Source organism: Electrophorus electricus, chromosome 11 (genome assembly GCF_013358815.1).
Source record: "Electrophorus electricus isolate fEleEle1 chromosome 11, fEleEle1.pri, whole genome shotgun sequence".
Lineage (NCBI taxonomy): Eukaryota > Metazoa > Chordata > Actinopteri > Gymnotiformes > Gymnotidae > Electrophorus > Electrophorus electricus.
Genome location: NC_049545.1, coordinates 19318604 through 19346182, shown reverse-complemented (window position 1 = coordinate 19346182; position 27579 = coordinate 19318604). Strand labels below are relative to the sequence as shown.

General features: G+C 44.8%; 1 protein-coding gene and 2 long non-coding RNA genes across 6 annotated transcripts; 2 read left to right on the top strand and 1 right to left on the bottom strand.

Annotated features, from left to right (window-relative positions):
• The first annotated feature begins 104 nt into the window (after positions 1-104).
• syt16 (synaptotagmin XVI) lies at positions 105-22065 on the top strand. 4 transcript variants are annotated; one of them, XM_027007068.2, is made up of 7 exons: positions 105-601; positions 7632-7808; positions 11226-11438; positions 15876-16204; positions 16741-17244; positions 17350-17524; positions 19100-22065. In XM_027007068.2, the coding sequence occupies exons 1-7, from the start codon at positions 589-591 to the stop codon at positions 19411-19413; spliced, it is 1725 nt and encodes a 574-aa protein (XP_026862869.2). In that variant the 5' UTR covers positions 105-588; the 3' UTR covers positions 19414-22065. The 4 variants fall into 4 exon arrangements, with proteins under 4 accessions (XP_026862869.2, XP_035387667.1, XP_035387666.1 ...); XM_035531774.1 differs by having other exon boundaries at positions 7587-7808; positions 16783-17244; XM_035531773.1 differs by having other exon boundaries at positions 7587-7808; positions 16780-17244.
• On the bottom strand, positions 1223-2859 carry LOC113575523. Its single transcript, XR_004776692.1, has 3 exons — positions 2678-2859; positions 2252-2328; positions 1223-1855 (listed from the first exon to the last, which is right to left on the bottom strand). It is a non-coding gene; the product is annotated as an uncharacterized LOC113575523 (long non-coding RNA).
• A 1807-nt stretch (positions 22066-23872) lies between the features above and the next one.
• LOC113575521 lies at positions 23873-27389 on the top strand. The gene is made up of 5 exons (XR_003410426.2): positions 23873-24090; positions 24341-24380; positions 24683-24782; positions 25049-25164; positions 25537-27389. It is a non-coding gene; the product is annotated as an uncharacterized LOC113575521 (long non-coding RNA).
• Positions 27390-27579: the final 190 nt, after the last annotated feature.

Here is a 27579-nt window from a genome sequence, read left to right as displayed (position 1 = left end):
TGTGTAGTATATTATATAATAGACACATATATGTGAATGAAGTGCTACTTCAGCATACTCAACGTGAGGCTGCTGTGAAATGTACTACAGTGACGTGTGTACACGTGTGGTCTGGAGTCTCTGTCCTGTGGGTGTCGGTGCTGGCGTAGTAGGCCCGTGGAGTCTCGGGGGTCGGCGGTGCACACTTGACTGTGAAATAGACGAGGACCGGATTGGTTTGGTTGGTGCTGTGGTTCGCGTGGGCAGGACGGGCCGGACAGCTGGCTGGGTCCTCGCTCAGGTGAGAGCGAGAGGGACGATACTGTGCGAGAGAGGCCGGGTGCGGGTGCGTCGTTGTTTGGATGCCGCTGTTTCAAAGTGGTGGCTTTTGGTATTTTTTGAGGGGGGTTTTTGAGAGGAGAGAATTGACGGGATTCGCTTCACAGTCCGGATTTGTGAGAGGCCGTCATACGGAATGGGTTCTCATGCCGTTTATTAAATCTAGCCCGCACCAAATTTGACAAATAAACAGCCTCATGGGACGCCTAAGAAAACCTGTAAAGGGGAGAATTGACTGAAACCACTGGATCAAACCGATACGTCTCAGTGATGGCTTCCGACAGTAAGTATCACAAGTCAGCAATTGATTATAAAAGGAATTCAGTATTTGTTGGATGTGTTAGCACCAGCAGTCCTGGCGTGATCTCGTTGTTCTGATTCGGTGTTGTTTTAGGCAGTCTAGGGTCATGCGGTAAAGCAGACAAACGCTGCTGTCGTTGCGCAGTTCGGCTCTATCGTCTGATTTTCATGTCATTCGCAGTAGCGCATATCATTTAAACACATTTGTGTTGCATTGCTGTGTCACCTTTGCTTATAATCGAGATATAATCGCAGACTATTCTCGGCTCGTTACCTTTTTTTTTGAGGCCGGATCTGTAAGATTAAAGATGTGTTTCTACATTAGAAATCTACGTGAGTGTCGGTGTGAATGTGTGTGTGTCACATTCTCAAGATACTTTAGTGATTACACTTTGGGCAAAAGGGGTCGCTGGAGACTTTACACCACAGCCCCCCCCCCTCCCCCCGCGCTCTCTCTCTCTCTCTCTCTCTCTCTCTCTCTCTCTCTCTCTCTCTCTCTCTCTCTCTCTCTCTCTCTCTCTCTCTCGTGTATACTGCACAAGACTCTACCATAATACCGTAGGGTTTTATCAACATTTTCTCAATAACGATATGTCAGCACTAGTTTAAAATGTAATTTTATGAATGCAGGGGAGAGTGGAACATATTTCAACATTTGTCTTTTTTTAATCGAAAATGCCATAATTTTTGTATGATCAGTCGCTCAGTTGTCATGCGAAGACCTCGAACTTCAGAGAAGACTGCGGCGCTTATCAAATACAGACTTTTTTTTAACCGCTTTTCCGAAGTAGTTTAGTGAAGAATTTCGGGCGTCTCTGCGGGCTGGATTTGGCCCTCTATGGGGGCTATTTAATAGGGCAAAACTGATGTAGACCCCGCTGTCAGTAGCACTGCACGCCGCAGACGCTTTGCTTTGCCCTGTTAAAATACAAAGCGAACGCACGTGTTTGAGGATGGGCAGAAAGTGTAGTGGGCAAGAGACCTGCTCATACACATATAAGAGAGAGAGACAAGAAGATCGCACAATTGTTTTTGCGGTTGTGAAAATAATTCTTCCAGTCGCTGTTGGTCAGTGGTGTCGCTTGGCATAGGAGGACCCACACATTAGGCAATTAGGTTAACTGCAATGCAGTCTGAGACGTTGTCTTTCTGAGACCTAGTGGCCGCAGCATTCTCGTCTGGCAGTTTTGTTTAACTTGCTTCATCATGTTTCTTTCTTGTAGGCTACTGTTTAAATCTGCAAAAACAAAACAAAACAAAACAAAAAATACTGTTCAAATGTGATGTATGTAGGCCTAGCAGACATATTAACAGATATAAACAAATTCTGAAAAATTGAGTGCACACCCTACTTGGAATAAGCCATCCCCCATCAGATGGTGGGTTTTGTGCATGTGCAGGCAGTTTTGGATCTTTTAGAGTCTCAGTTTTAGTTTCACAGTGATGTGTGGACTTAATACACTTCCCACAGAATGGAGCTAGGTGTCAGCTGGCTGTCATTTATGTAGGACTCTCTCAGAGCTGCTGATAGTGTTTTGTTTTTGTTCTGTGCATTTGACACAGCCCAAACTCACACCCTCTTATAGGTCACAGGCTGCCACAATACAGATCCCCGCAAGCCAGGATCACTCACCTAGGTACAATCACCCAGGAATGCTTAATACCTGGTCCGGTCACACCAGGGACCAAAAACATGGATGCCTGGGGTCCCTGCAGACACAAACCGACACAAAAGACGAATGGCTCACTATATATTATAAACATTTTCCACAGGTTGACTTGAGGAATTGCCTGGCTAAACAAGACCATATTGATTTGGTTAATTGTTTGTTTTTATTTTGCTATTATGAGATCATTTGTTAATGTACTCGTATGAATGCGAGAATAAACATTTAACTTGGTCCTTTCTCATGCAATCCTGGTTTGGCTTCTTATTCTAGACTTTGTCCTCTTCGGTCTTTCATTCTGCAGCAGTGCCCTGCAGTTGTCCGATGTTACTGCCATGACCCTGTCTACCCATCCATCCCAGGTCTGTGAAAATGGGTCTTGCCTCACTTACCGTTCATGCATTGCCATGGATGCGTCGCGAGCACGTTACCGTGCTGCGGCCATGCAACGTGTACCACGCGCTCTGCGATGCCTTCTGAGCTGTCGTCTTCTCATTTACCTTCTCTCACTCTTCCAGCCTCTGGATGTTGGTTGATGAAAATAGTAGAAGTGCAGCCTGATTACTGCCTAATGGGAAAAACCCACTCTGCACTGGAGTGCTGAGAAACACTGACCCACTCCAACCCACACTGATGAAAGGAAGTGGGCTATCATACAGGAAGCATGTTAGTGAGGGTGTTCGCATGCCTCCTTCATCCCCTTTCCTGACTCACCATAGTTTCTAATAACCTCTCTGTCACTAAGACCAGCATGCGGTTTCATGGGTTTTGGCGAAGCAGATGTCGGGACTTGAGAATCCCTAGCTCAAACATGCCCTCGGAACCTGGTTTAGCAGTGAAGTGGACCAACCGTGCTGGACTCTCTGTGACCCCTGCCTGTGTAGAATCTGGGTTGGAAAAGCATTTGACTCAAGGGCTTCTGCCAGTTCCTTGAACAGGAAGTCCTGGTAGTAGGGATGAAGAGTGTACAAGGGTCTAGGGAGGCGTGTATGAGTGTCTAGGAAGAGTGTAAGAGGGTCTTGGGAGGAATGTACGAAGGTCTAGGGAGGGGTGCACGAGGGTCTAGGGTGCTTTGGCTTTGGTCGCATCGTTCATCGCTCATCTGTTTGGGTCTTGGAGCAGGAAACCCAGGAAGGGTGTAGTTTCTCGACAAGCACAAACAGGACGGTTCTTGTGAAGAGTGCTGACTCATTCTGTTCATGAATAAGGTCTCAGGAAAGAGCTTATAAAAACAGCAAGAACCTTCCCTGACTTACAGGTCATCCTTAAATCAGAAGACAGTAGGGTATACTGTAAGCTTTGTTGGAGAGTTCAACGTACACTTGCTCTTAAGGTCTGAACACCACAGGACAGCACGCAGCACGCAGACATCAAGACTCGCGATCATCAGGTCAGAGCACTTTGTTTCACTTGGTATCGGCTTTTCGTCCACCGGCACGTGGGTTATGGAAGCGGGAGTGGGAAAAAACCGTCCCTGGCAGCCTGGTCATCAGAAGGAGCCTGTCTTGTCTCAGCCAGGCACGGCGTGTAAGCCAGCCTTCTCAGATTTTTACCCCAGATATGCCTGACCTCACCCCTGGGGATCTACTGACCTGGAAAGTTGAGTTTCAGTCCTAATACAACACACCTGGTCATGATTGTTCAACGTCTTCACCTAAATATTAGATCCAGGAGTGTTGGACCTGGGGTGAAACTTAACTCTGAGGGGTGGTAGATCTTCAGATTTCAGCACCTCTGACTTACAACCAATCTTTACATAATTATATGTCCTCACATGTTATGTTTACACCCTGCAACTTGTTCTTGTTCATATTTTGCAAGTAGGGATTATGTAATTTGTCACAGCACTGATGTTTGTTCCGATATCAGCTTGTACTAGCACCCAGCCAGCTATTCTACAATCACGTGGCCCGGTTTTTATTGTCTGGTGTTGTCTCTGTTGCACCATGTTCAGTTCAAACCTTTCCGATCGCTTACAGAACACCAGTCAAGTCGTCACAAGGTTTCCACTGGGTCTGTCGGCCCCGCTGCTTAGAAGCAGAGTGCTGAGGCAGCGATGTGTCACTAGGGGGAGCCGTTTCCCTAATCTCGTCCATCTCCTTCCACTTGAGACATAGACTGTGAGACTGACCTTTTTTAATACACGGATGAAAACATATATCAGCCCTTCTGCACTGTTTCCAAGGAAACTGACTACTTCATGTGGCTTTGCAGAGGTGTGTGTGTGTGTGTGTGTGTGTGTGTGTGTGTGTGTGTGTGTACACATTGCATGCATGATGTAAATGAATGCGATTGCATGTGCAGTGAAAGGGTAACGCGTACAGAGCTATTTAATGCAAGTGTGGGTGAGAATGCATTGTACGGCAGAATGCAGTCTTTGAAGTCCTTCACACCTAGCATCGACATCAAAGATAGAATGGATGCCTCACCTGCACAACCCCTCAAACACACATGTGCACATCCCTGCTGCTTACTTCACTGGTGTTAGTCAAACTGAACAAACAAGGCAGTATGAACGCCCCTGCCATTCCATCTTCATCTGTACCTATAACTGAGCCATGACAAACACACCCGGGGCTGTGCGTGTATGTCTCATTGTGGTTATTTTCTACATGAATGTTTTTACAGACCAGTTTTAAAGGAGCCATTTTTTCCACTATGTGGGCGACAAACACAGCAGGAGGTTAAACAGATCAATCAGTGTGTTTACAGTATGTGTGTACATGAGTATGTCCATGTGCCTGTGTGAGGCATGAGCAAAATGCTGTGATGAAAGTATGTTTTCATTCTACAGAGCAGTACCCTGTGGGGTGTGTGTGTGTGTGTGTGTGTGTGTGTGTGTGTGTGTGTGTGTGGACTATGCCTCTCATGAGATTTGTCTGAATTGTGTGATTTTCTTCTAAACTGGAGGACAGGTGCGTGGGATGTTTTGCGCCAGTTTGTAGATTCTCATTTGGACCTTATTATCCCCTCCCACACACACACACACACACACACACACACACACACACACACACACACACACACACACACACACACACACACACACACAGTGCTCCAGTCCTTGTGCATTTGTCAGAAACTGGTACCTTTTCCCTTCTCTTTAAAAGTGCACCATTTTAATGGTGTGTGTGTGTGTGTGTGTGTGTGTGTGTGTGTGTGTGCGTGCGTGTGCTTGTGTATATGTCCTCCCCCACAATGTCCCTGGCAGTAGCAAAAACCTGTATGCAAACAGTCTTTGAGTCACACTCATGCCAGTCTCAATGAGGAGATCAGAGCCTACCTACACACACACACATACACACAACCCAACAATGTGTGTGTGTAAAGAGCTGGGTGTGTGGATGTAGCTGTGGGTGAAGAAGACTGCCGGTTTAAGAGCCCTTCAGCGAGTGCTTGAGTAAGGCTGTATTAACCCAGCTCTCTGCATCTCATTCATCTCTAATTCAACTCTGCATTAACACACACTCTCAATTGCCTCTCTTCTTTTTACACATCAGCTCAGTGTCCATTTTTTAAATCTTCACGTTTTAACGCAGGGTTTATTTTTCAGTGTAAATGAATACATTTACAACCGAGTCTTGGTTTGTTTCATTTGAGTGGCATGTTTCACAGCAGGGGTTCACGATAGCACTTCCACGGTTGCTCTGGCTGAACCAAGCTAGTCAAGGATGAAAAATATCACCCAGAATAGTAACCTCAAAATGGGAGGAAGATTGTAAAACCCAGGTCCTGAAGAAGAGCAGATTGAGGCAGAAGAGTCTGGAAGGACTACAGGACAGTCCAGTTACAAGATACTACCAGACCGCCACTAGACACTCCCACTACAAGACTCCCCCACTACAAAACACTCCCACTACAAGATTCCCCCACTACAAGACTCCTCCACTGCCAGACACTCTCACTATGAGACTCCCCACTACAAGACACTCCTACTACAAAACTCCCCCACTACAAGACACTCCTACTACAAAACTCCCCCTCTACAAGACTCCCCCACTACAAAACACTCCCACTACAAGATTCCCCCACTACAAGACTCCTCCACTGCCAGACACTCTCACTACAAAACTCCCCCACTACAAGACACTCCTACTGCAAAACTCCCCCACTACAAGACACTCCTACTGCAAAACTCCCCCACTACAAGACACTCCTCCTACAAAACTCCCCCTCTACAAGACTCCCCCACTACAAAACACTCCTACTGCAAAACACCCCCACTACAAGATACTCCCTATACAAGGCTCCCACTCACGTATTCTGAATAGAACTAAACTTTCTAATGATTCATTCCCTTATGCAGATAGACACTTAAGGCAATTTACCACTGTGACTAGCTCCAGTCCCACTGACCCAGGGCCTTCATCTTGTACTTGTATTATGTTACACCTTTCTTTCTTTTTATTTCAACACTTAATTGTTGTCAACAACAGCAACAACAACAATAATGATGATAATAGTAGTTATTAATTCATATATATATATATATATATATATATATATATATATATATATATATATATATATATATATATATATATATTTGATTATTGATTACACTAATCAAAAGTCATTCAGTCAGATACACCTGACTAAATGTATATTTTTAATAGTAATAAAGGCATTTTAATCTAATGGATTATTCTTAAAAAAAAATTTAAGATAAATATAAATAGTGGAAGTTGATAGCCTATATATTAAATTATTCCAAAAACAACATATACAGTTTATAATTAAAAATAATAATAATGATGAAGTTTTAAGAAGTTTTAAATTTTATCTTAATTGCCCCCTCAGCAAATTCAGAAATGTAGTCCCTCACCTAACAAGTGCTCATCATACATGAGAATGTCTCCGAGACATGACAGGTGGCTTCCCCATAAAAGTGGGTAAGAGAACAGCAAGCAATGGGTGACTTTGAAGAACTCTGGGAATCCTACGTCTAAGATAAACCATTTTCTTTAACATATTTATGACATTATTTTGATTCCTTCACTGTTTTTTTGTTAAAATGTAGAAAACATTTTTAAAAATACATTAGACCAGGTGTGTCCAAATGTATGTCTGTACATATTTGGTCTTGGGATTAATCACACATATTGCACCAATGTCTAAGTAAGATGTATTACACATTACAATGAATTTTACTGTATATCTGAATAGGTTTGGTGCAACAATGTTTGAAGCTGCTTCATTTACTGAAGCCTTGCTCATTGTGTGTGTGTTTGTGCGCACGTGTGCGCACACGTGTGTGTGTGTGTGTGTGTGTGTGTGTGTGTGTGTGTGTGTGCATGGCAGTGTGGTCTGATCCGTGTGTCTCTGTGTGTCCTCTCTCCCCTTCAGTCACCCCAGAGGCCATCGGCTTCCTATCAGCTGTGGGGGTCTTCGTCGTGCTTCTGGCCATCCTCTTCCTCTTCATCAATAAGAAGCTGTGCTTCGCCCGCGTCGGAGGGCTGCCCTGCTTCGAGCAGGCCGGCCGCCGCAAGCGCAAGGACAGAGCTGGCATACACCAGGGCCTGGGTGAGTGCCCGCCTTAAAACGCGTCTTAAAACACACCCTCCTGATGTGCCCCCAAATAAGGTCCATTCACTGGACCTTTTAAGGTGAACTGACTTCTAAATAATCGAAATAATAATAAACACCCTTCAGGCCAGAGGGACGCAGAGCACGAATCTTTTTGCAATCCACTGTCCATTAGAGGATATGCGCTGATGTCACTTTTCCACCGGAATGCATCCTCTCAATTGGATTGAGTGGCAAGACATTCTGTGTTTTTTAGTCTTTGGGCCCTCCGTGGCTGTATTTATTCTGAAACATGGCCTCGACCAGATCATTAGGAGAAACAGCAAAACCGGGAATGAAACAAGAGGTTATCTATTTAAATGGAAGGCAGTTGGACTTGACAGAGATGCATCCACATGACCAAAGAACAAGTGATTTGTGGAGATGTGGCCAGGAACTGGGTTTCCTGACATTTATAAGTACCTAATTTCAAAGCTTGAATCCTGGACATATGGTCATACTTCAGGCTGGGTTTTGTTGGTGAAATTAAAATGGTGAGGACGGCAGAGAATATTCTGGTTGCACGTGGACAGGCTTGTACAAATATTTGTATTTTATGATATTTGGACTGGAACTGTTAGCTAGCTAGGTCTACGTGTTTCATATCCAACACTGCCACACAGTAACATTAGCGTTATATATCTGTGTTCATGTTATGTCACACCAACACACACAAACACACGCACATGCATGCATGAGCACACACAGTGTGGAAACCTGAAACTTGCGTAGCGCGACACACGCAAAGTAAACTCGGTGTAGAGTCGGCGGGACATGCCCTGCTCTGGCATTTCCAGCTCGCGCGCCTCCCTTAGCAAACAGCAGGTGGCTGACCCGCCCATCACACAGACAGTGCTCCTGAACTACGCCTGCGAGGGAATTACCCGTCCTCCTGCGGACAGTGCCAGAAAGGTGGCTGCGTCACGGCTCGCCGTCTGTTAACGGAAGCAGAGAGGACAGGAGGGCGCGACCCCAGCGTGCGTTAGGGCCCCCCACGTAGCCTCTGCCATGGCTGACCCCTCGGCAGGAGCCACGCCGTTCTCTGCATGGCTCGCTCACTTCTCAGACGCCATCAGAGACTCATTCCTCGGGAGCAGGCCCGCTCCGCCGGACATCGCCGGGGCCGTGGCGGAGAGTGGCGCCCACGCAGACGCGGCGTCCGCGGAGTCCGAGGAGAGGCTTCGGGCCCTCCGGGCCCAGCTGGCCTCACGGGACCTGGACGGAGGTTGCGAGGCCGGCCCCTCGGGTGAGCGCCTCGCACCCATCACAGAGGAGACAGAGGAGCTGGAGAGGAGATCGGAGTGTGCTGCCTCGAGTTGCTCTGCTACGGGTGAGAGCTGAGTCAGCGGCTAGTTAGGCCCTGAGTCCCCAGCAGGTTGCACTTTGGGTTTGTTCTGTTCTAAAGTATAGGCATTTGAGAGTACATTTTTGGTTCATGCGTGTAGTGCTGTCAATGTAACGACTTTAGTGTTATCTATTGGTTTTGCCTATTCTGGAGATTTAAGATTTAATGAGTTTATGTATATAAGTAATCATTTTCAGGAAGAACACCTAGGCCAAGGCACGCAGTGTACAAATGCGCACACACACACACACACACACACACACACACGTATTTACATTGAGGCGTTTGGCAGCCACATTTATCCAGATCAAATTTTAAAACACGCAAACAGTGGGAAGCAAACCAGTAAAACGTCGACTGCCAGTCCGGAAGCATTTATGGCCTGTAACGTGAGACTTATCTTGTGCTAGCTAAGTGCAGTGCATGTGGAACTAAGGGCAGCAAAGCGTTTCAAAGTGCAATTAGTTCAATAAGAGCAGCAACCGAAACTCATTTGATCTGAATGCTAACATTTTGTGACAGATGATATGTGTCATGCAGTCGGGCTTGGTGTCTGTGCGTGTGTGTGTGTGTGTGTGTGTGTGTGTGTGTGTGTGTGCGTGTGTGTGTGTGTGTGTGTATGTGAACGAGTGTTAGTGCACTCATCTGCATGTGAGGAGGGATGTGGGGGAGGCTGTTGGCACGCTCATCTGGGTGTGTGTGTGGGGGTGTGTGTGTGTGTGTGTGTGTGTGTGTGTGTGTGTGTGTGTGTGTGTATGTGAACGAGTGTTAGTGCACTCATCTGCATGTGAGGAGGGATGTGGGGGAGGCTGTTGGCACGCTCATCTGGGTGTGTGTGTGGGGGTGTGTGTGTGTGTGTGGGTGTGTGTGTGCGTGTGTGTGTGTGTGTGTGTATGTGAACGAGTGTTAGTGCACTCATCTGCATGTGAGGAGGGATGTGGGGGAGGCTGTTGGCACGCTCATCTGGGTGTGTGTGTGGGGGTGTGTGTGTGGGTGTGTGTGTGTGTGGGTGGGTGTTGGCGCACTCATCTGCATGTGTGTTTGTGCGTGCATGTGTGTCTAGTTATAATGAGTAAACTGATATGCAGGGAGAACAACACCCACCCTCACAAAATAAACAGTCGATTCAGTACCCACACACACACTGACACACAACAGCAAACACACAGGTGACTTCACTAAACGGTACACATTCACCACCAAACTAATCAAGGAACGTCCTTTATTTGTACACACACACATACACACACGTGCGCGCACACACGCGACACATGCACACACATCTTTGATATGTGAACCTAAGTTGTGTGTGCATGTGTTCATGGCGTACACGCGCATAACAGCAACTGCACACAAAACTCCGGGGATCTTGTGCATTAAGATCACCTGTAGTAGGGCATTTCTGCTTTGGTGAAAGTGGATCCAGTAAGTTGATTTTGTAAGTGTGAATCTTTAAAGGAACTGTATCCAACAGCATTATAGCTAGTGGTGAATTGATTAAAAGCCTTTTTGTAAGGCTGCTCAGTGGATGACATGGGATTGCACGGCATCAAGCCGTATAATCCAGGTTCTTCAAATCCACTTTGATGACGGTGGCGGCGCTTTTACCCATCAGTCAACAGCCTGACTGGCATGCAGTGAGGTTGCCGTGGCAACGGAACATTTGCGTGGTTAAGGAAGAAAAAAGAGAGACACAAGGACATGGGAGAAAACACTTGAGCCCGAAGACCAGGTAGCCATGACGACCACAGCCACTCAACGCAAAGTCACGTTGGGTTTATTGGATTTGTGTGGCTTATTATGTGTGATATGCATGTGCGGGTGTGGAGGTGTGACCTCAGGAAATGTAATTACAAGATTGCATATTTCAAGCGTTTTATTTTTGTTTATTATTTTCTCCCTATTTCCTCCCTCTAATTTTTGTGTTTATCATTTATTTTGAGCAGTCACCTAGTATGTATCTAACGGGTTTCCTATTTCTCCCACTGACCTTCCCCTCTGACGTTCCCTGTGTGCGTCGGTGTGTGCAGTGAACAGTTACGGCGATGACGACGAGGTCTCCAGCTCCTCGGACAGCGAGGACGAGATCGTGAAGCGCTTTGAGATCTCTGTTTCTCGTTCGCAAAGCTTTCGCTCGGGAGCCACAGAGGTCAGCGGACAAAGCGCCCCAGGACGGCATCATAAGTTTGAGAGACTTATCTCAGATCAGGAGGAGGGAAGCACTGAGCCTTCTGACTGCGAAGGTAGACAAACAAACACACAGAGAGACACAAAAGTGCACACACACATATATATATATAAAGTTACAAACGTACAACTTGTTCAAACTTACACATAAAGTATAATAATAGGTAAAGCCAAGGCAGAGAGGTGTCAGACTGCTGATGTGAAGTGTGAGAACGCACTTGCGCCCCTCAGTTTGTAATGTCTGGAGAAATGGATATCTGTGCATATGCCGACTCCCATCCTGCCTCAAATGCAGGCTTATTCTAACAAAGGACACCATAAAGGTTCATTTGGCAACTACATATTCAACAAACACAGCCCATTTTGCTGGTGTAGAAAGAAATCACTTAATCAGAATGTCTGATAACTGCCTGCCATGCTGTTGTGTAAGATACTGATTAAAGCGTGTAGTGTGAGAGGCTTCCCTAAGCTTGTATACGGACCATTTGGTGTGGCACACTGCTCCCGCCTGACTCGGGTCTAGAAGCGGAGACACCCCCCAACCACGTGGGGCTTGCAAACACATGCGAAAGTTGAGTCTGATATGCAGTTCTATCAAACAGTGTTAACCTGGACTTCCTGAGGATGTCAGCCCACGCCTGTTGCTGGGGGTAAGGAGACAGCAGGCGGGGGGGTCGTCTGCGTAAACTGCCATGTGAGCTTTCCCAAATATCAACACTTGTCCACCTCAGAGCCTTTGGAAGGAATGGAGGGAGACACACACGCTTTGGAGGGATCTCGTATATTTATAGCACCGTTTTCATTTCAAATTAGGGAGTCCTCCACAAAATCCTTTACGCTGGACCTGCCCATGTCTCTGCACCAAGGCGACAGATCGATGATGTGAGCATCTCTTAGCTAGCTATCCATAAGCTGTGCTTAACAAGGAGAACAGCGCAAAAAGAGAATGAATCTCAAATTTTCATGCATTTAATCTATAATAAATGTGATGGAATATTTTTCTGTTTTTCCAACATGCATAAAATTCTGAAACTTGGTAAATGGATTCACTTGTCTCAGAGAGGTACAGAGTTCCTTGTGTTTTAGGGAGATCCCAGAGAGCTGCTCAGATGCAGCCTGTTCTGTAGTGCTCTGGTGCACCTCTGCCACAGGTCCCTACATAGCACTTTACCCCAGTCTCCTGCCTTAGATACAACGGCACTTATCCCAAAGTGTAGCCTTTCCAGCTGTATGTGTTTAAACAAAGAGATTACAGCCATGGTAATTGCTGAATTACTGCTGCTGAAACACACCGCCACTTACTTGTAGGGATCCTCAGTAGTACATGTACCAGCTATAGCTCAGAGCCTATGGGACCAACTGATGGTGTGACAGATGGCTTTATCCTGACCAATAGGTGGGCTAGTGCAGGCTAGCAATGCTATATACATAATTACCTACTTTCTCTCTCTCTCGCGCGCGTGTGTGTGTGTGTGTGTGTGTGTGTGTGTGTATATATATATATATATGGTGAGTAAATGCAGTGTACTGTAGTAAGAGATGTAAAGATATTCAAAGTTGTATTAAAGTACACAGAGTTTCCAGAGAAACAGAACATTTTGGACAGAGGTCCTTCATCAGCTGTGCAAGCAAAGTGCTTCTGAATTGGTAGGAGGAAATATTGAAGTACACACGGTATCCAGAGAAACACAACAGTCACAATGCAGCGGGCAGCCAGCTCTCACACACACACACACACACACACACACACACACACACACACACACCTGCCACAGTCCCAACCACGTACTTATTGATCATTACACACACCTGTTCCCTATTGCGGCCTCTTTTGTCCTCCTCACTATTTAAACCCCACAGCTACCTGCCGTACTGCTGCTGAGCACCTGCCTCTTACTGCAATAGAAGTATTTGTTTAATAGCTCTGAGTCGAGCTTCTTATAGAGAATAAATACAGTCCAGAACTTCACTTGCCTCTCACTCCCTCTGTGCCACCAACGTCACAAGGACGTTTCGGACAGACGTCCTTCATCAGCTGTGCAAGCAAAGTGCTTCTGAATTATATATATATATATATATATATATATATATATATATATATCTGTGTGTGTGTGGGTTATAGTGTACAAGGTTTCCTAAGAAACAGCATGTTTTTCTTTGGAAACCTTGTGTACTACTCTGCATTATATATACATATTCCAGAGCAGGAACCAGTCAATATTGCAACAGCAGATGTCCAAGAGCAGGTTATAGGCATGAAGAACTGGGCAGCCCCTGGCCTGATCCATCACCATTGGCTAAAGAGACAGTTCTGTAGGGCCGAATAAAAGAGCAAACAAGCCAGCTGCTAACTACCGGCCTCCATCTGTGCTGGCTAACACAAAGCATGAGAGTATTGGTCACAAAGGACCTCAACAAGGGTCAGTCACCATCCAACTACAGACCAATGCCCTGCATGCCCACAACCCCCTGTCAGGAACACTGGCCACGAAACTTAATGAGCATATGTGCAGGTACAGGAGCACTGCTCAGAGGTGGATTGGTAACAACACCAGAAACTCAAAGCACCACCTATGGACAGATAGAGCCGTCAACCAGGATTCCAGGACCAGACAAACCAACCTAAGTGTTTCCTGGATCGAATAATAACAAAACATAGGTCTCCATGCCACGCACCTGGATACTCGAATGCCTTGCCCTGTAACATCTCGCTTTTCTATGGGATAGGACCAGACGGGCTAGCCTCTCTCTCCACACTCATCGCTGAGCATTGGGCACTCATGCTTCTGTTTCCAGTTCATCTCTTGTCCTTTCTAGGACCACTGTTGATAGGTTCTAACCACTGCATGATGGCGACACCCTACAAGACCTGCAGATGTGGAGATGCTCTGACGGACTCATCTAGATGTACATCTTGGCTCTTATTAAAGTTGTTCCCACCCTCGTCCATGTTTTCCTTTTTCCACCACATCTTTAATAACTGCTTAATATATCTCATCCTCCCTTGACAGATCAAATTGTTATTATTAACAATGCTATTAACTATTAACTTCACCTGTCAGTGGTTTAAGTGTTGTGGCCTCCTCATGGGAGTTGTATTACTTGTAGGTAATGTAATCAGCTTTACACTGGAGAAACCAAGAGAAGGTTGCTGATCAGTTTGTTGAACACCTTCAGACATTTTAGTAATGGACCCTGCATTTATGACATATCTGTTAGCATTGCCAGTTGTTGCTATGGCAGCGATGAAATTAGGAAACTCAAAGAACAAGAGCTGATCTATAATGTTGGAACTTTAGAACCCCTTAAAATGTTATAATTTAAACATCTACTGTTTCATATATAAACTGGCTCCTCCTACTGCTAATTCAGAAGCACTTTGCTTGCACAGCTGATGAAGGACCTCTGTCTGAAACGTTCTGTTTCTCTGGAAACTCTGTGTACTTTACTACAATTTTGAATATCTCTCTCTCTCTCTCTCTCTCTCTCTCTCTCTCTCTCTCTCTCTATATATATATATATATATATATATATATATATATATATATATATATATATATATATATATATATATATATATATACTAAAAACATTTGCCAGAATTTTGGTCATCACTGCCAAGTTTAATTTCCATGGTGACGCACCTCTTTGGTTGTCATGGTAACGGAGCCACTCCATAAAATGGAATATTTTGTGTTTTCAAAGAGCTTCCATTCATAGAAAATGCATCCCTCACAGGGTCATTCAGGACATTTATTCTCATGCCAACTATAGGTTTATATATATATAGATTTACATAACATCTGCACATAGTCATTCACATATGAAATTCATGTTTGAGAAGGGTTACCATAGCATGTTACTACTGCATAGCATGTTACTACTGCATAGCATGTTATGTCCAATATGTAATTTGTACAATATTATACTATGGATCTTTGCTGCTGATGATATGTATATATTAACTATGTCCAGGAAATTTCATATGTAATATAAATAACATGATCACTCATCTGTCGAGTCCAAGGTGCTGGCGGTACCACGGTCATGGGCTCACTTCCCAGGGAATTATGCAAGTCACTTTTTAATAAATATAATGCAAACACTCTTTGCAGTCTAATCAGGGAATCTGTTGAGATCCAGTCATATGTTATGCTGACAGAACTGTGTGAGTTGCTTATTTTCTCAGCTTTCCAATTCTCTTTGCTAGAAGACATTCTGCAGTAAGTTCTAATTTATTTGCACAGGCAAGTGTTTTTCCTACTGTGTAGGCCTCAATACTTAATTGATGATTTGGATCAGATGTGTTGAACCTAGGGAGTTAGTAAATCCCAAGTACTTCACTTGCTCTACTTAGACAGGGACTATGTAGCGAAATACTTACGCTAGAGAGGGGATCACGGGGACTATCTAGAGAAAACCAAGGGAGCTGTGAAGCAGAATGCACTTGCATGTTACCCATCATGCACTTCTTTCACCTCCATTCCCTGCAGACGCTGACCATGTGAGCGTGCAGAGTTTCCAGGACCCTCTGTCTCACCAGGGTCACGACAAGGCTGGACGGCGGGATCCCCTCTCTCAGACGCTCGTCTGTGAGGACTGCACTCCCGCTGACCCTCTGTCTGCGGGTGCGGACACGGCCTCCGTGGGCTCGCGAGGCTTGGGGGACAGGCCAGGGGCCCTCCCCAGGGAGGAGAGGCGACGGCTGGGGAGTGCAGGCCGCAGGACTCCCCGTCCGAGTCCAGAACTGGACGCAGCAGTGGACAATCACAGCTATGACAACAACGAAGCAACTGATAGCTCCTCCACCTGGAGCCCCGAGGTACTGGAATGTGTGAGCGCGCATGCGCATGTGCATACATGTGTGTGTCTCTGGGGGTGGGGGTGGGTGTGTGTGTGTATGTGTGTGTGGGTGGGTGCATGTGTGTGTGTGTATGGGTGGGTGGGTGTCCAGACAAATCTGTATCTCTATGTATCAGTTCATCTATTTTCTGATTGTGTTATTTTTTTAAAGAATCCACAAAATATGTATGGTTCCTTCCTCCCTGTTTAAAATCTCTATGTTTTCTAAATGAATGGCTCTACCCCATATCTTGGCTGGCCCATAGTGCAAACTGTCACACCAAAGAACAGCTGAAGCTGTATGAATATTCATGAGTTGTCATGTATCAAGTGTGCTGACTGCTGGGGTGCTGGTGTGTTTCTGTTGACAGTAGCGATCTGTGTTAGTGTGTGTGTGTGAGTCAGGGTGGGAGCCTGGGTGGGGAGGTATGATATAGTAGGTGTGTGTGTGTGTGTGTGTGTGTGTGTGTGTGTAAAAACATTTATTTCAATGTTACCTTTTCCATCTACCCAAAGCCAAAATGGGCAAATTGTTTGCGCGTATTTGAAAATCAGCAGGAGCGTGCAGGCAGTAGGAGTTCTCTCTCCCGCCCCCCAAGTGCATCACTCAATCTCCGCCCCCCAATCTCCAAATGCGGCGACCTTGTCGTTGTCCTCGACTACCGACCTGACACTTTCAAGCTCCTGGTCACCGTGGTGACAGCCCAGGGCATCCCTGACAAGGGCCGAAGTGGCATGGACTCCTGGCAAGTGCATGTGGCCCTGTTGCCAGGGAAACGGCAGCGCTACAAGACTGCTGTGCAGAGGGGCGTGGCACCGCGGTTCGGTGAGACATTCCGCTTCTCGCGACTCGAACCAGGTGACCTGACCTCGTTGGCGCTGCGGTTCCGGCTGTATGCTCAGGGGAAAATGAACAGGGAGAGGATGATGGGAGAGGCCATCTACAGACTCAACAAACTCAACACTGACACAACACCGACCGAGGCCATACTAGTGCTGGAACCACGCAGTGACATGAAGGTAGACGTGTGTGTGAGAGTGTGTGTGTGTGTGTGTGTGTGTTTCTGTTTCCTCTGTCTCACTCCCTCCTGCACCTCCTGTCTCTGGCTCGGGCTCTGTGTGTAGGCTCTGGACTCCCACACGTCCTCACCTGCTCAGAGTGCCTCCACACAGTCCCTGACCCACGGTGGGGTTCCTGAGCTGCTGCTGGGACTGGCCTACAATGCCACCACCGGCCGCCTCTCCGTGGAGCTCATCAAAGGGAGTCACTTCCGCAACCTAGCATTCAACCGGCCTCCAGGTACACAGACAACCACACACACACACACACACACACAAAAACATACACACAGGCACACACACACACACACACACACACAGAGACCACACACACACACACACAAAAACATACACACAGGCACACACACACACACACACACACACACACAGAGACCACACACACACACACACACACACACAGCTGTGCACACACACACCCGAACACAGACAACCACACAGACTCTCACATACACACCCCCACACACACACACACACACACAAAAACATACACACAGGCACACACACACACACACAGAGACCACACACACACACACACACACAAAAACATACACACAGGCACACACACACACACACACACACACACACACACACACACAGAGACCACACACACACACACACACACACAGCTGTGCACACACACACCCGAACACAGACAACCACACAGACTCTCACATACACACCCCCCCACACACACACACACACAAAAACATACACACAGGCACACACACACACACACACAGAGACCACACACACACACACACACAGCTGTGCACACACACACCCGAACACAGACAACCACACAGACTCTCACATACACACCCTCACACACACATACATACACCTTCACGTGGAAACACAGTGGATGCAGAATAGTGATATTTCACATTTTCCTGCCAGAGTTACCCTCCCATTGAAACCCATTCCCTGTCATAAGGACTGGACAATATGCATGAGTACACGCTTTAATAACACTCCCTGTTTATGTGGCAAACAGTAATATCTGTGTGATATTGATCCAGTTAATAGCTACTAATGTGAATGTCTTCCACATGAGAAAATGAAGCCTTTTTTTGAAAGAGCATCATCAACTATATTTACACATGCACACACACACACACACACACACACACACACACACACACCCCAAATACAAATATAACTGGTTAAAGGTTTTAAAAGCAGCTGCAAATTATTTATATTTGTGGATTTTATTTGGAATTGGACTGTCACATCTCAGCCTGATCTCACTTCAGACTGCAGATATTAGGACACTTAATCGATCACAGAGCCTCAGATTCTCCATCTGAGAGCTTTTTTCACTTTGTACTCTTATTGAAAATCAATGACTTACCCCTGAGGTAATGACTGCATACACACACATTGGACTGAGTACATGCACACACACACACACAAACACACACACATGGACAGACGCACAATCAGTACAAATAGAATGATAAAACAGTTAAGGGACCACACACACTAATCTCCTGTACCCAGAAAGTAAACTTGCTAACTGTAATTTCCCTTTGTGTGAGAGTGCACTATTGCATTATGACTCATTCACACACTAAAGACCTCTTACACATGCAAACACTTACATTTATCTGATGCTTTTTATCCAAACCAACTTATTATGACTGTATACAACTGGAGCAATTGAAGGTTAGGGGTCTTGCTCAGGGGCCCAACAGTGGCAACTTGGCAGTGGTGGGGCTTGAACCGGCAACATTCTGATTACATGTCCAGCACCTTAACCAATGAGCTACCAGCTGAATCTTCCCGTGCCTTATAGACACCTACGGCAAGCTGTCGCTGCTCAACTCCATGGGCCAGGAGATCTCGCGGTGCAAGACATCACTGCGGCGGGGCCAGCCCAACCCGGTCTTCAAGGAGACCTTCGTCTTCCAGGTGGCCCTCTTCCAGCTGTGCGACGTCACTCTCCTGGTGTCAGTGTACAGCCGCCGTGGAATGAAGCGCAAAGAGATGGTGGGATGGCTGGCGCTTGGCCAGAACAGCAGCGGCGAGGAGGAGGCGCTGCACTGGCGGGACATGCGGGAGGGCGGCAACCAGCAGGTCTGCAGATGGCACACACTCCTGGAGGCATAGGGTGGACAGGGGCAGGGCAGGGATGAGTGGGTGTGTACAAGGGGGTGGGGATATGGGTAAGGGTGAGAAACGAGGGGAAGCAGAGAGGGCGTAAGAAATGGACGGATTGCTGACAGCGGACACGGATGAGCGGGAAACATCAGGAAATGCCAGATGTTCCTGGCAGTCTACAGAGAACCTGTGGTGGGGAGGGGAGGAGAAGAGCTAATGGTTAGAGGTTCGCCATTTAAGAGGCAGTAGTGCTTCTTCTCTCAAGCCTGAAACGGTTTCCCAAGTTACATGTCTGCATGGCTGAAGTTATGTTAAAGTGGCTTCGACTTTGGCAGCGTCTGTCTAGCACGCTGGTAAGATGCCCTCTGTAAGAGCGTGCCTGACTTTGCAGTTGAATTGTGGATTGTGGGTGTTAGGTAAGATCATAGTTCTTGAAATCTGCCTGGAGTCTCTAGTACTCCCAGGGGGAATTTGCTTCGACATGCATGTTTGCCCCCTGCAAAAGTTTCTTTCTGTAAGGCATCTGTGGTGTAATTTGCACTTTAAATGATCAGAATTACATGCCTACATACTGCAGAAAGGCTTGTGGTATATTGAAACACAGTGATATGACATACATAAAGGTTGACCTATATTATTTTGACCAAAATTCTTTACAGTTGTTAAATCATATGAACGCTGAGATTAATTAAATTGTCCTCAGAACTCTCATCTGGAACATCTGTGATTAGTTGTAAATCTTGCAGCTCACAATAATAAAAAAAAGTGTTTTGTTAGCTGACTTGCTCGCAAATTGCAGTCTTGTGTGATTTCAGAATTGCAAAGGCCAGTATTGCGATAATGACTGACAACCAATATATTGCACAGCCCTAGCTTAGATGTCAGCAGACTTGGCTTTCATGATGACTGTTTTGCAACAATACTATCATGCTTGCTAGGCACGGTAATAGTTCACAGTTGCATGCTTACCACCTGGGGCAAAATGAGGTGAATTCAATGTAATGCTTGCTACATAGTCCCTCATATGCCTGCAGTGTTTATCCTGGCAAGTTTATCAATGACCACTAGAGAGCAGTAGCGAGAAGCCACAAACTTATAGCTACCACGTAAGCTACCTAATTCTTAACAAACTCAACTTTTTCTTCAGCTGAAGCTCACTGTGAAAGTAAGGCACTGAGGAAGATCTTATTTTGCCTTGAAGCTTCTTATGTCAACTGTATGAAATATTTCATTTACGTTAAAGAAACAGCACTGCCGCACTGTATTCACAGTCTTGCTTCATATTATGATTATTCAGTTGTACCTTATAAGAACTGTTCCTTGGAAAGGTCATAAGGGATAATTCACACAAAGCGCTCCTGTTTAAATCTCATATCACACTCATTAGCTGTGTCCAAATTCACACCCTACTTACTGTTTAGTGTTCTATTTAGAGTGTCAGCCATTTTGTGGTGTTGTCCAAATTCTCAGTGGATAATTCAGATTCTCTTTATAGTTCACTATATTGTTACCCATAGTGCATTGTAAATGTAGTGAACAATCGATGTACACTGCTTAAGGGAAAAGGTACCACAGCGCATAGTGGTTTCCTATGGCAGATGTTAGCGCTGTAAGGACTGTGTAATGGACAGAATAAACAAAGCTCGTGTTCAAGAAATAAGCATTACAGTATTTCACTCAGTAGTTTTTACTGATAAAATGTGAAGTTGGACAGAGCTGTAGAGCTAGGTATTACTAAAGTCACAACATCACACTGCTAAACTGCTGTACTTTAATGTGTCGTGATTGTACCGCTAGTCTACTTATTGTTGATGTTCTAGGTAGTTTATGTGATGAAATGTCACAGTGATATATTTCTTGTGCACAATAACATTGTTAAAATTCTGTCTGTTTTCTCCCTTATGGGTACCCTATGTAATGTTCTATATAGAGCGGTCTATGCGCTGATTGGTGAATTTGTAAACGACCAGCCCATTTCGGACAAAACTTCAGATTTGTGACTGCTTGCTTCCAAATAACCCCGTAAAATGCATAAATGCTGCATAAACTTGCAAAGCACCACTGTTGCGATCTGAAGCTTCCACGCCTCTCCACCGGCGATGTGCATTCGTTAGATTTGGAGTACTTTTTGACCATGAGACCCGTAGGACATCACCTTGCAGAACCATCATGAGAACACAGCGTCGACTTTAGTAGCGACAAAATTTGAGACTTCTGTTGCTTTCTTTTCTGTTCTGGACTGAGCACTATCTACAAGGGGATCCAGGAGCGTAGGTGGTGGTCAGGGACAGTGGCCCAGCCTCGACCAGATGCAGATCCACTGTATTGGGCAGCCTGCTGTGGTTCCTGCCCTGACCCATGAGCCTTGTCTGGGGCTTCAACATCTTGAGCACACAGAGGAATGATTTTCTCCAGCGCTCTTAATTCTGGTGTTTAACCATATCAAAGACTCTGAAAAAATTAGACCAATGTATCCACGAGAATTATACAAAAAGAAGAATGATTAGGCAAAAATGAGAAAACAATTTCACATGTGCTACAGCTTTCTGTAAGATGTAATACTCAATGTAATACTCTAGTAATGGATTGTAAAAGTTGTAATGCACATTATATATATTGTGATTGCTTTTACAAACATGCAGACCTCCAACTGCCCTTAAATGGACGAGTTCTTATTGTATCCCTTATCTTGTCTCCAGGAAATGACATCACAACAGAACACTGGCTCACTCATTTAACCAGAGGGCTCTCTGCCATGACACTCACCATGGCAACCAATCACTTATCATCACTGGTTCAAGAGTGATTGTCGCCTAGTGATTGCATGAATGGGACCTTAATTACCAACCTGTGATTAAATGGCTAGTTCCTCATTTTTTGCACCTCAAGCATAGAAGCACTTCAAAAACTATTTGTTATTCTTGTGCTTTTAAGAGCAACTAATACAGGTGGAAACTAACAGAGCCTGTTAAAATGGTTGTATGACATGACCACATTCGATCAAACACAGTTTCAGTTGTGACCCAAAGCAATTTCTTCTTCATTTTGAAGATAGCGACTGTTAGATGCCTTGCTTCCTTTGATATTCTTTAATATCTTTAGACAAAATGGAAGTATTATTGACTGTCAAATAATTTTCAGTGACTGACTGTAAGTTTAACATGGAATTTATAATGTGAAGCCATCTTAATACATTTAAGTCCCTTTTAAATGACTAATTTGTGATCGTTAGTTTATTGTCTATCTCTTCCCAGTCAATTTTGAGTGATTTTTTTTCCCCTAATCCTTTGTACATGACTTTGTAACCATGTTACCATCAACCCTTTATAACTTAACATTTTGGGAGATAACATGGCATGTACATCATTTGTAGATCATAGCAGCCTACACAAACTCAAGTTTCATTATATTGTGTTGACAGCTGTTACGCATCGCAAACACACCATTAATGTTTCCCCATTTTACCTCATTCTCATGACATCATACAGCACATTATGTGCCACAGTACTGTTCATGCCTGGAACTTTGTACATATTGTATCATAAACACATGATCTCAGTGTCCACATGTCATCAACAAGACAACCTACATGACATGCATACAAAGTGCCTGTTCAATACTATGAATCAGGTTATATGAATGGGGTCAAATTCATTATATAATGTGTTAGGCTAGCATGAAATGTGGAAAATCCCAGAATTTTCTGATTGCATGGATCTCAGCACTTTACACTTGACAGTGCTTGTTATGCATGGAAATGTGTGCTGTATAGTGTTTTGTTCTTTTTTTGTAGATAAAAATATATATATATTTTTTTCTCTTTCAGTAAACTTGTGTCTTGCACTTCCAAATGAGATAACCAATTGATTTTACTCAGTGGTGGCTGTTAGTTGTCAAGGATGCGAGAATGGCATTTCAAAATTTTATTTTCCCAGTTCGCAGTGTGTGTGTGTGTGTGTGTGTGTGTGTGTGTGTGTGTTTGCGCGCGCGCTTCTGTGCGCGCGTGTGTGAGTGTGTGCGTGTGTGCGTGCGTGTGCGCGTGTATATGCGTGTGCTTCTGCGTGAATGTGTATGCTTCGGCTATGTGTCTTATTGCTCCATGCTACAAAATAATTAAGATTAGTGTAGAATTAGGTTTATGGTGAAGGCTAGATGAGCAACTGACCAACGAAATAAATAACAAAGTAGCCCCAGTAAGGTAGCCGTTAATAATCGTGTAGTAAAAAGGAAGCGTGAACGAGTGTGAGCAAAGGCGATGTGCAGGGGGCGGGTATAGGAAACCTAGCAGCGCACAAGGAGGATGCGAGAAGAATGGACCCTGATGTAGCGTCATCATTACCTAGTGACTCTCCTAGCAACAGAAAACATCTGTTTCGGCGAGGACCAATCAGGATGCGGCGAGGTGTCCGTTACTGCTCGCCGCTCAAACGAGGATATTGTAAGACTCTAGAGTGCGCTGTACTCCGAAGGGATTATCAGAACGGCGATACAACATCGGAGGCGAGAAACTTTTTCGAGGCGCTTAAAGCCGTGACATTTGATGCAGGCTGTGTTCGCACCTTTGCAGAAATGATGAAATAGACAAGCGAGATCTCACAGGCTTGCAGTACGGATGAGCACCCGAACCGCGTGAGGAGACTGCCGATCAGCTGCTTTGAAGGAGGCTGTTCAGATCACTATAACGGGGTAGGTCAAGTGCAGCCTGTGATGGAGGCATTATACCGAGGCTGGGAACTTCACTTTTCTACTGCCACTGCGTGACGAAACTCCGAACGTCTATATTTGAATTCGTGCGCGTTTTGAAATTCAAATTCGAAATTCGAATGCCGTTGGTAAATAATTCCGTTAAGATATATGCCTGGCTGACGGATGTGGCTGAGGATTATCTAGTTGACATTTAGGCTTTATGTTTTAATAGTTTTCCATCTGTTTGTAGGCGAGTCTTCTTTCAAAGCGTCTTCGTTGCCTAATGATTGGTAAGTGTGAAGCGGTTAGACTACTTTTAAGCCATTACAACAAAAAAAAAAACACTGTAATTTACAGGTGATGTGAACCGGTCGGAACTTTAGTTCTAACTAAAATATTGGTTTTATCACCTGTTAGTGTACCAGAATTGCGTTAAGCCTATTGCTGACAAGTACCGTTAGGTTAGTAAGCCAACGTTCATGATGCTGTCTTTCCGATAGTTAAACTCCAGAAGCTGAAACTGTGTAAATTACAGACTTAACCTGATCAAACACTTATAACCGAAGACCTCTCTCTTTCTCTCTCACCATAGCATTCGGAAGGCATGTGTGTTAGAGTAGGGAGAAATGTTCAGGTGAACAGAGCACTTGTTATAAAGGTGTGCGTGCTCGCTCATGTGCGACGTCCCTCAGGTAAATAAGACGCCCACACAAACGTACATTGCCCTCATTGTTCTCGTTGTCACGTGACATATCGAACCGTAATCGTGCATAATGGCTGTGATGTTTGTGGAGTGAGCCTTTGCTATCATTAACTCTGGTTTCCCCAGTATGTATTACCAGCCAGTCTACCCAAATCCATGTCTGCCAAAGTTGTGCAGATCAAGGTGACTTGGGGTATGGATTTGAACTGGCTAGTGAGTCTAAAATCAGGATGATGCGGTCACTTGCTTTCGCAGGATCTTCACATTAAGTGTGCCCTTATCGATCAACAACGTCGAAAGTCGCCTACTTTAAGAGAAAGTATGCGGAAGAAGAGGATGTCCAGGGAGGCCTACATGGATATTTACAAAAAGTGAGAGCTCCTACATTTGTGATCCCTCCACCCCCAGCAGTCACACTGGCTGTTCCTTATTCGCTGTGCCCCAACCCGAATCAAAGATTTATATCACTTTCTCTCTTCATTACATCACTCATTATTCCTCCTTCTGTGCAACCACTTCTTTTGAATGTTTGTCTCTTTCTGTGTATCTTTCTCTGCCTCACTCATTTTCTGTAACATTGTCTCTCCTTGAGTCTCTCTCTGCCATCTCTCTCTCCCTCTCTTTACCCTCTCTTTCTCTGCCCTCTTTTCCCATCTCTCTTTTCCCCATCTCTCTCTCTCTCTCTCTCTCTCTCTCTCTCTCTCTCTCTCTCTCTCTCTCTCTCTCTCTCTCTCTCCTGGCAGCACCTGATTCTGCGTGAGGAGCGGAGCTGCATCCTGCGCCTGTCACTGCAGAAGCTGCGTTTCCTGGACGACCCCGAGGCCTACCTGCGCCGCTCCGTTCTCATTAACAACCTTCTCCGCAAGATCCACTCTGACGGGGCGCAGCGAGGGGGAGAGGGGGAGGAGGAGGAAGAGGAGGCGCTGCAGGGGAACCTGCCCTCGCAGAGACTCTTTTACTCGGGTGGGAAGAGGCTGAAGGTGGTGGTTGCCGAATGTTGCTCTCCGAGCTTCAGCCTCCAAGACCTCCAGCAGTGCAGGCTGCTCCCATACCCCTCTTCCCCGGGCTCGTGCACCTGCAGCCTGGCCACTTGCCCCGCCCCGCCCCCTGAGCGCGGACCTCCAATACTGCTCTACCAGCTGAATGACCACTGATGACCCCAACTGGTTTGCAGCATGGAATTTACCACCGTTGACCAGCAAGCCAATGCCAGAGCCAAGATGGAGCCCTGTGACAGACAAGGCCCTGGGATTTTTTCCTGTGTGCATCTGTGTGCTTGCATAGCATCAAAAACACACTTGGAAGCTGGGATTGTTGCTGTTTAAGTCCTGTTTGGGAATTCACCATGAGTGAATATCAGGGTCTGCTTTTTCATTATTATTATTTTATTTTTATTTTTTTTACAGAGAAAAGGACTACATCGCTCATGCCTAACTGCCTCTCTGATTAGCTTACATTTTATTTTGCTCTTTTCTTTGTCTTAAGTGAGCTATTACATATTTAAGCATTTTTCAGGGATTATAAGAAAAAAAACAGCAAGTACTTTACATACATAAGAAGGTGAATACCTTGTGTTTATGTATGTAAAGTAAAAATTGTCAGATGTTTGGTTGCTTCACGAAAATGGAAGGATAGTTTGCTTTGTGAGCCACAAATGAAAAACAAAGCATCAAAAAATATTGAATATGTAATTTTGCTATTGCATATAAAGTGAGGGTTGTGTGATTTGTATGTCTTTGAGGATAACCCACACATTACATTTATACAAAAACAGGTTTCAACATTCTAAATTAATACGTTTCTGCCCTCTAGTGCTGAAATCCTGTATTGTCAGCAAAATACGACTAAATGCAAGACACCGCCAGAGGACAGATTTTTCAGTTTGATTCTGGTTTTTAGATTTAATTAATACTGGAATCAGTATATCTGGATATTTTGGCCAATGTTTCAAGGAATGCCAGATTTCTATTTGATGATGTTTGGAAAACTTTGAAAAGTAGGCCTAGTCACCAAACACATCAAGCCCTCGCTAACTCCAACACTTTCTGTCTGTACCTACGTCCTCTGTCTATTCACAGACAGCTTTATCACCCTCTTGGCACAGTAATTGTTTGATCTGGCTTAACACTACTAACACAATCGCTCATAGTAGGGTTTTTTTTCCTACAGAGTTCTGTTATCTTCTGTTCCATTTAATGACTACACAGTGCAGACTAATTACAAAACAAGGCAAACATCCCTTTTACCTCACTTGCTGACTTCTCTCACAAAGCAATGGTACAGACATAACCTATATTTTAATATTCAATGAAATGTCAGAAATTTGCCTTTTATTCAGCTCTTTTTGTATCAATGTACATGTGTATGGAGTTGTTTGTTTTATTTTGGTTTCAATATCTGAATGTGTAAAACAGATGATTGAATCAAAAGTGCTACCTTTTGGACTTATGGATATAAACACAAATATGTGGTTTATTTTAAATGTTTTCTCTATTTTTAATAAATGTTCTACAAAAATGTTAACCATATTTTGCCAAAACATTTAAAAGTAGTAGCAGAGATCTGTCTATTTTTCAGGTATTGTAATCAAATTAAAAAAAATCAAATTAATGTTTTTGTATTTTTATCTGTCTGTAAACACATTGTGTATACTTTTACCTTTTACCCGTATTTACTTTTCAACGTTATATGCGCGTTCCCTAGACTGGAGCACAGGCGGGTACTCGCAGGACGTCAACCGTACGTGCTCGTCCCCGTTGTTGATTTGCATAGATCTGTCAGTAACT

What these genes read in the sequence shown, in the direction of transcription:
- syt16 (XM_027007067.2), top strand. An exon ending in AACCACGCAGTGACATGAAG is followed by an intron (nt 17,245 to 17,349) that starts GTAGACGTGTGT and finishes CTCTGTGTGTAG; the next exon opens with GCTCTGGACTCCCACACGTC. An exon ending in AGCATTCAACCGGCCTCCAG is followed by an intron (nt 17,525 to 19,099) that starts GTACACAGACAA and finishes CGTGCCTTATAG; the next exon opens with ACACCTACGGCAAGCTGTCG.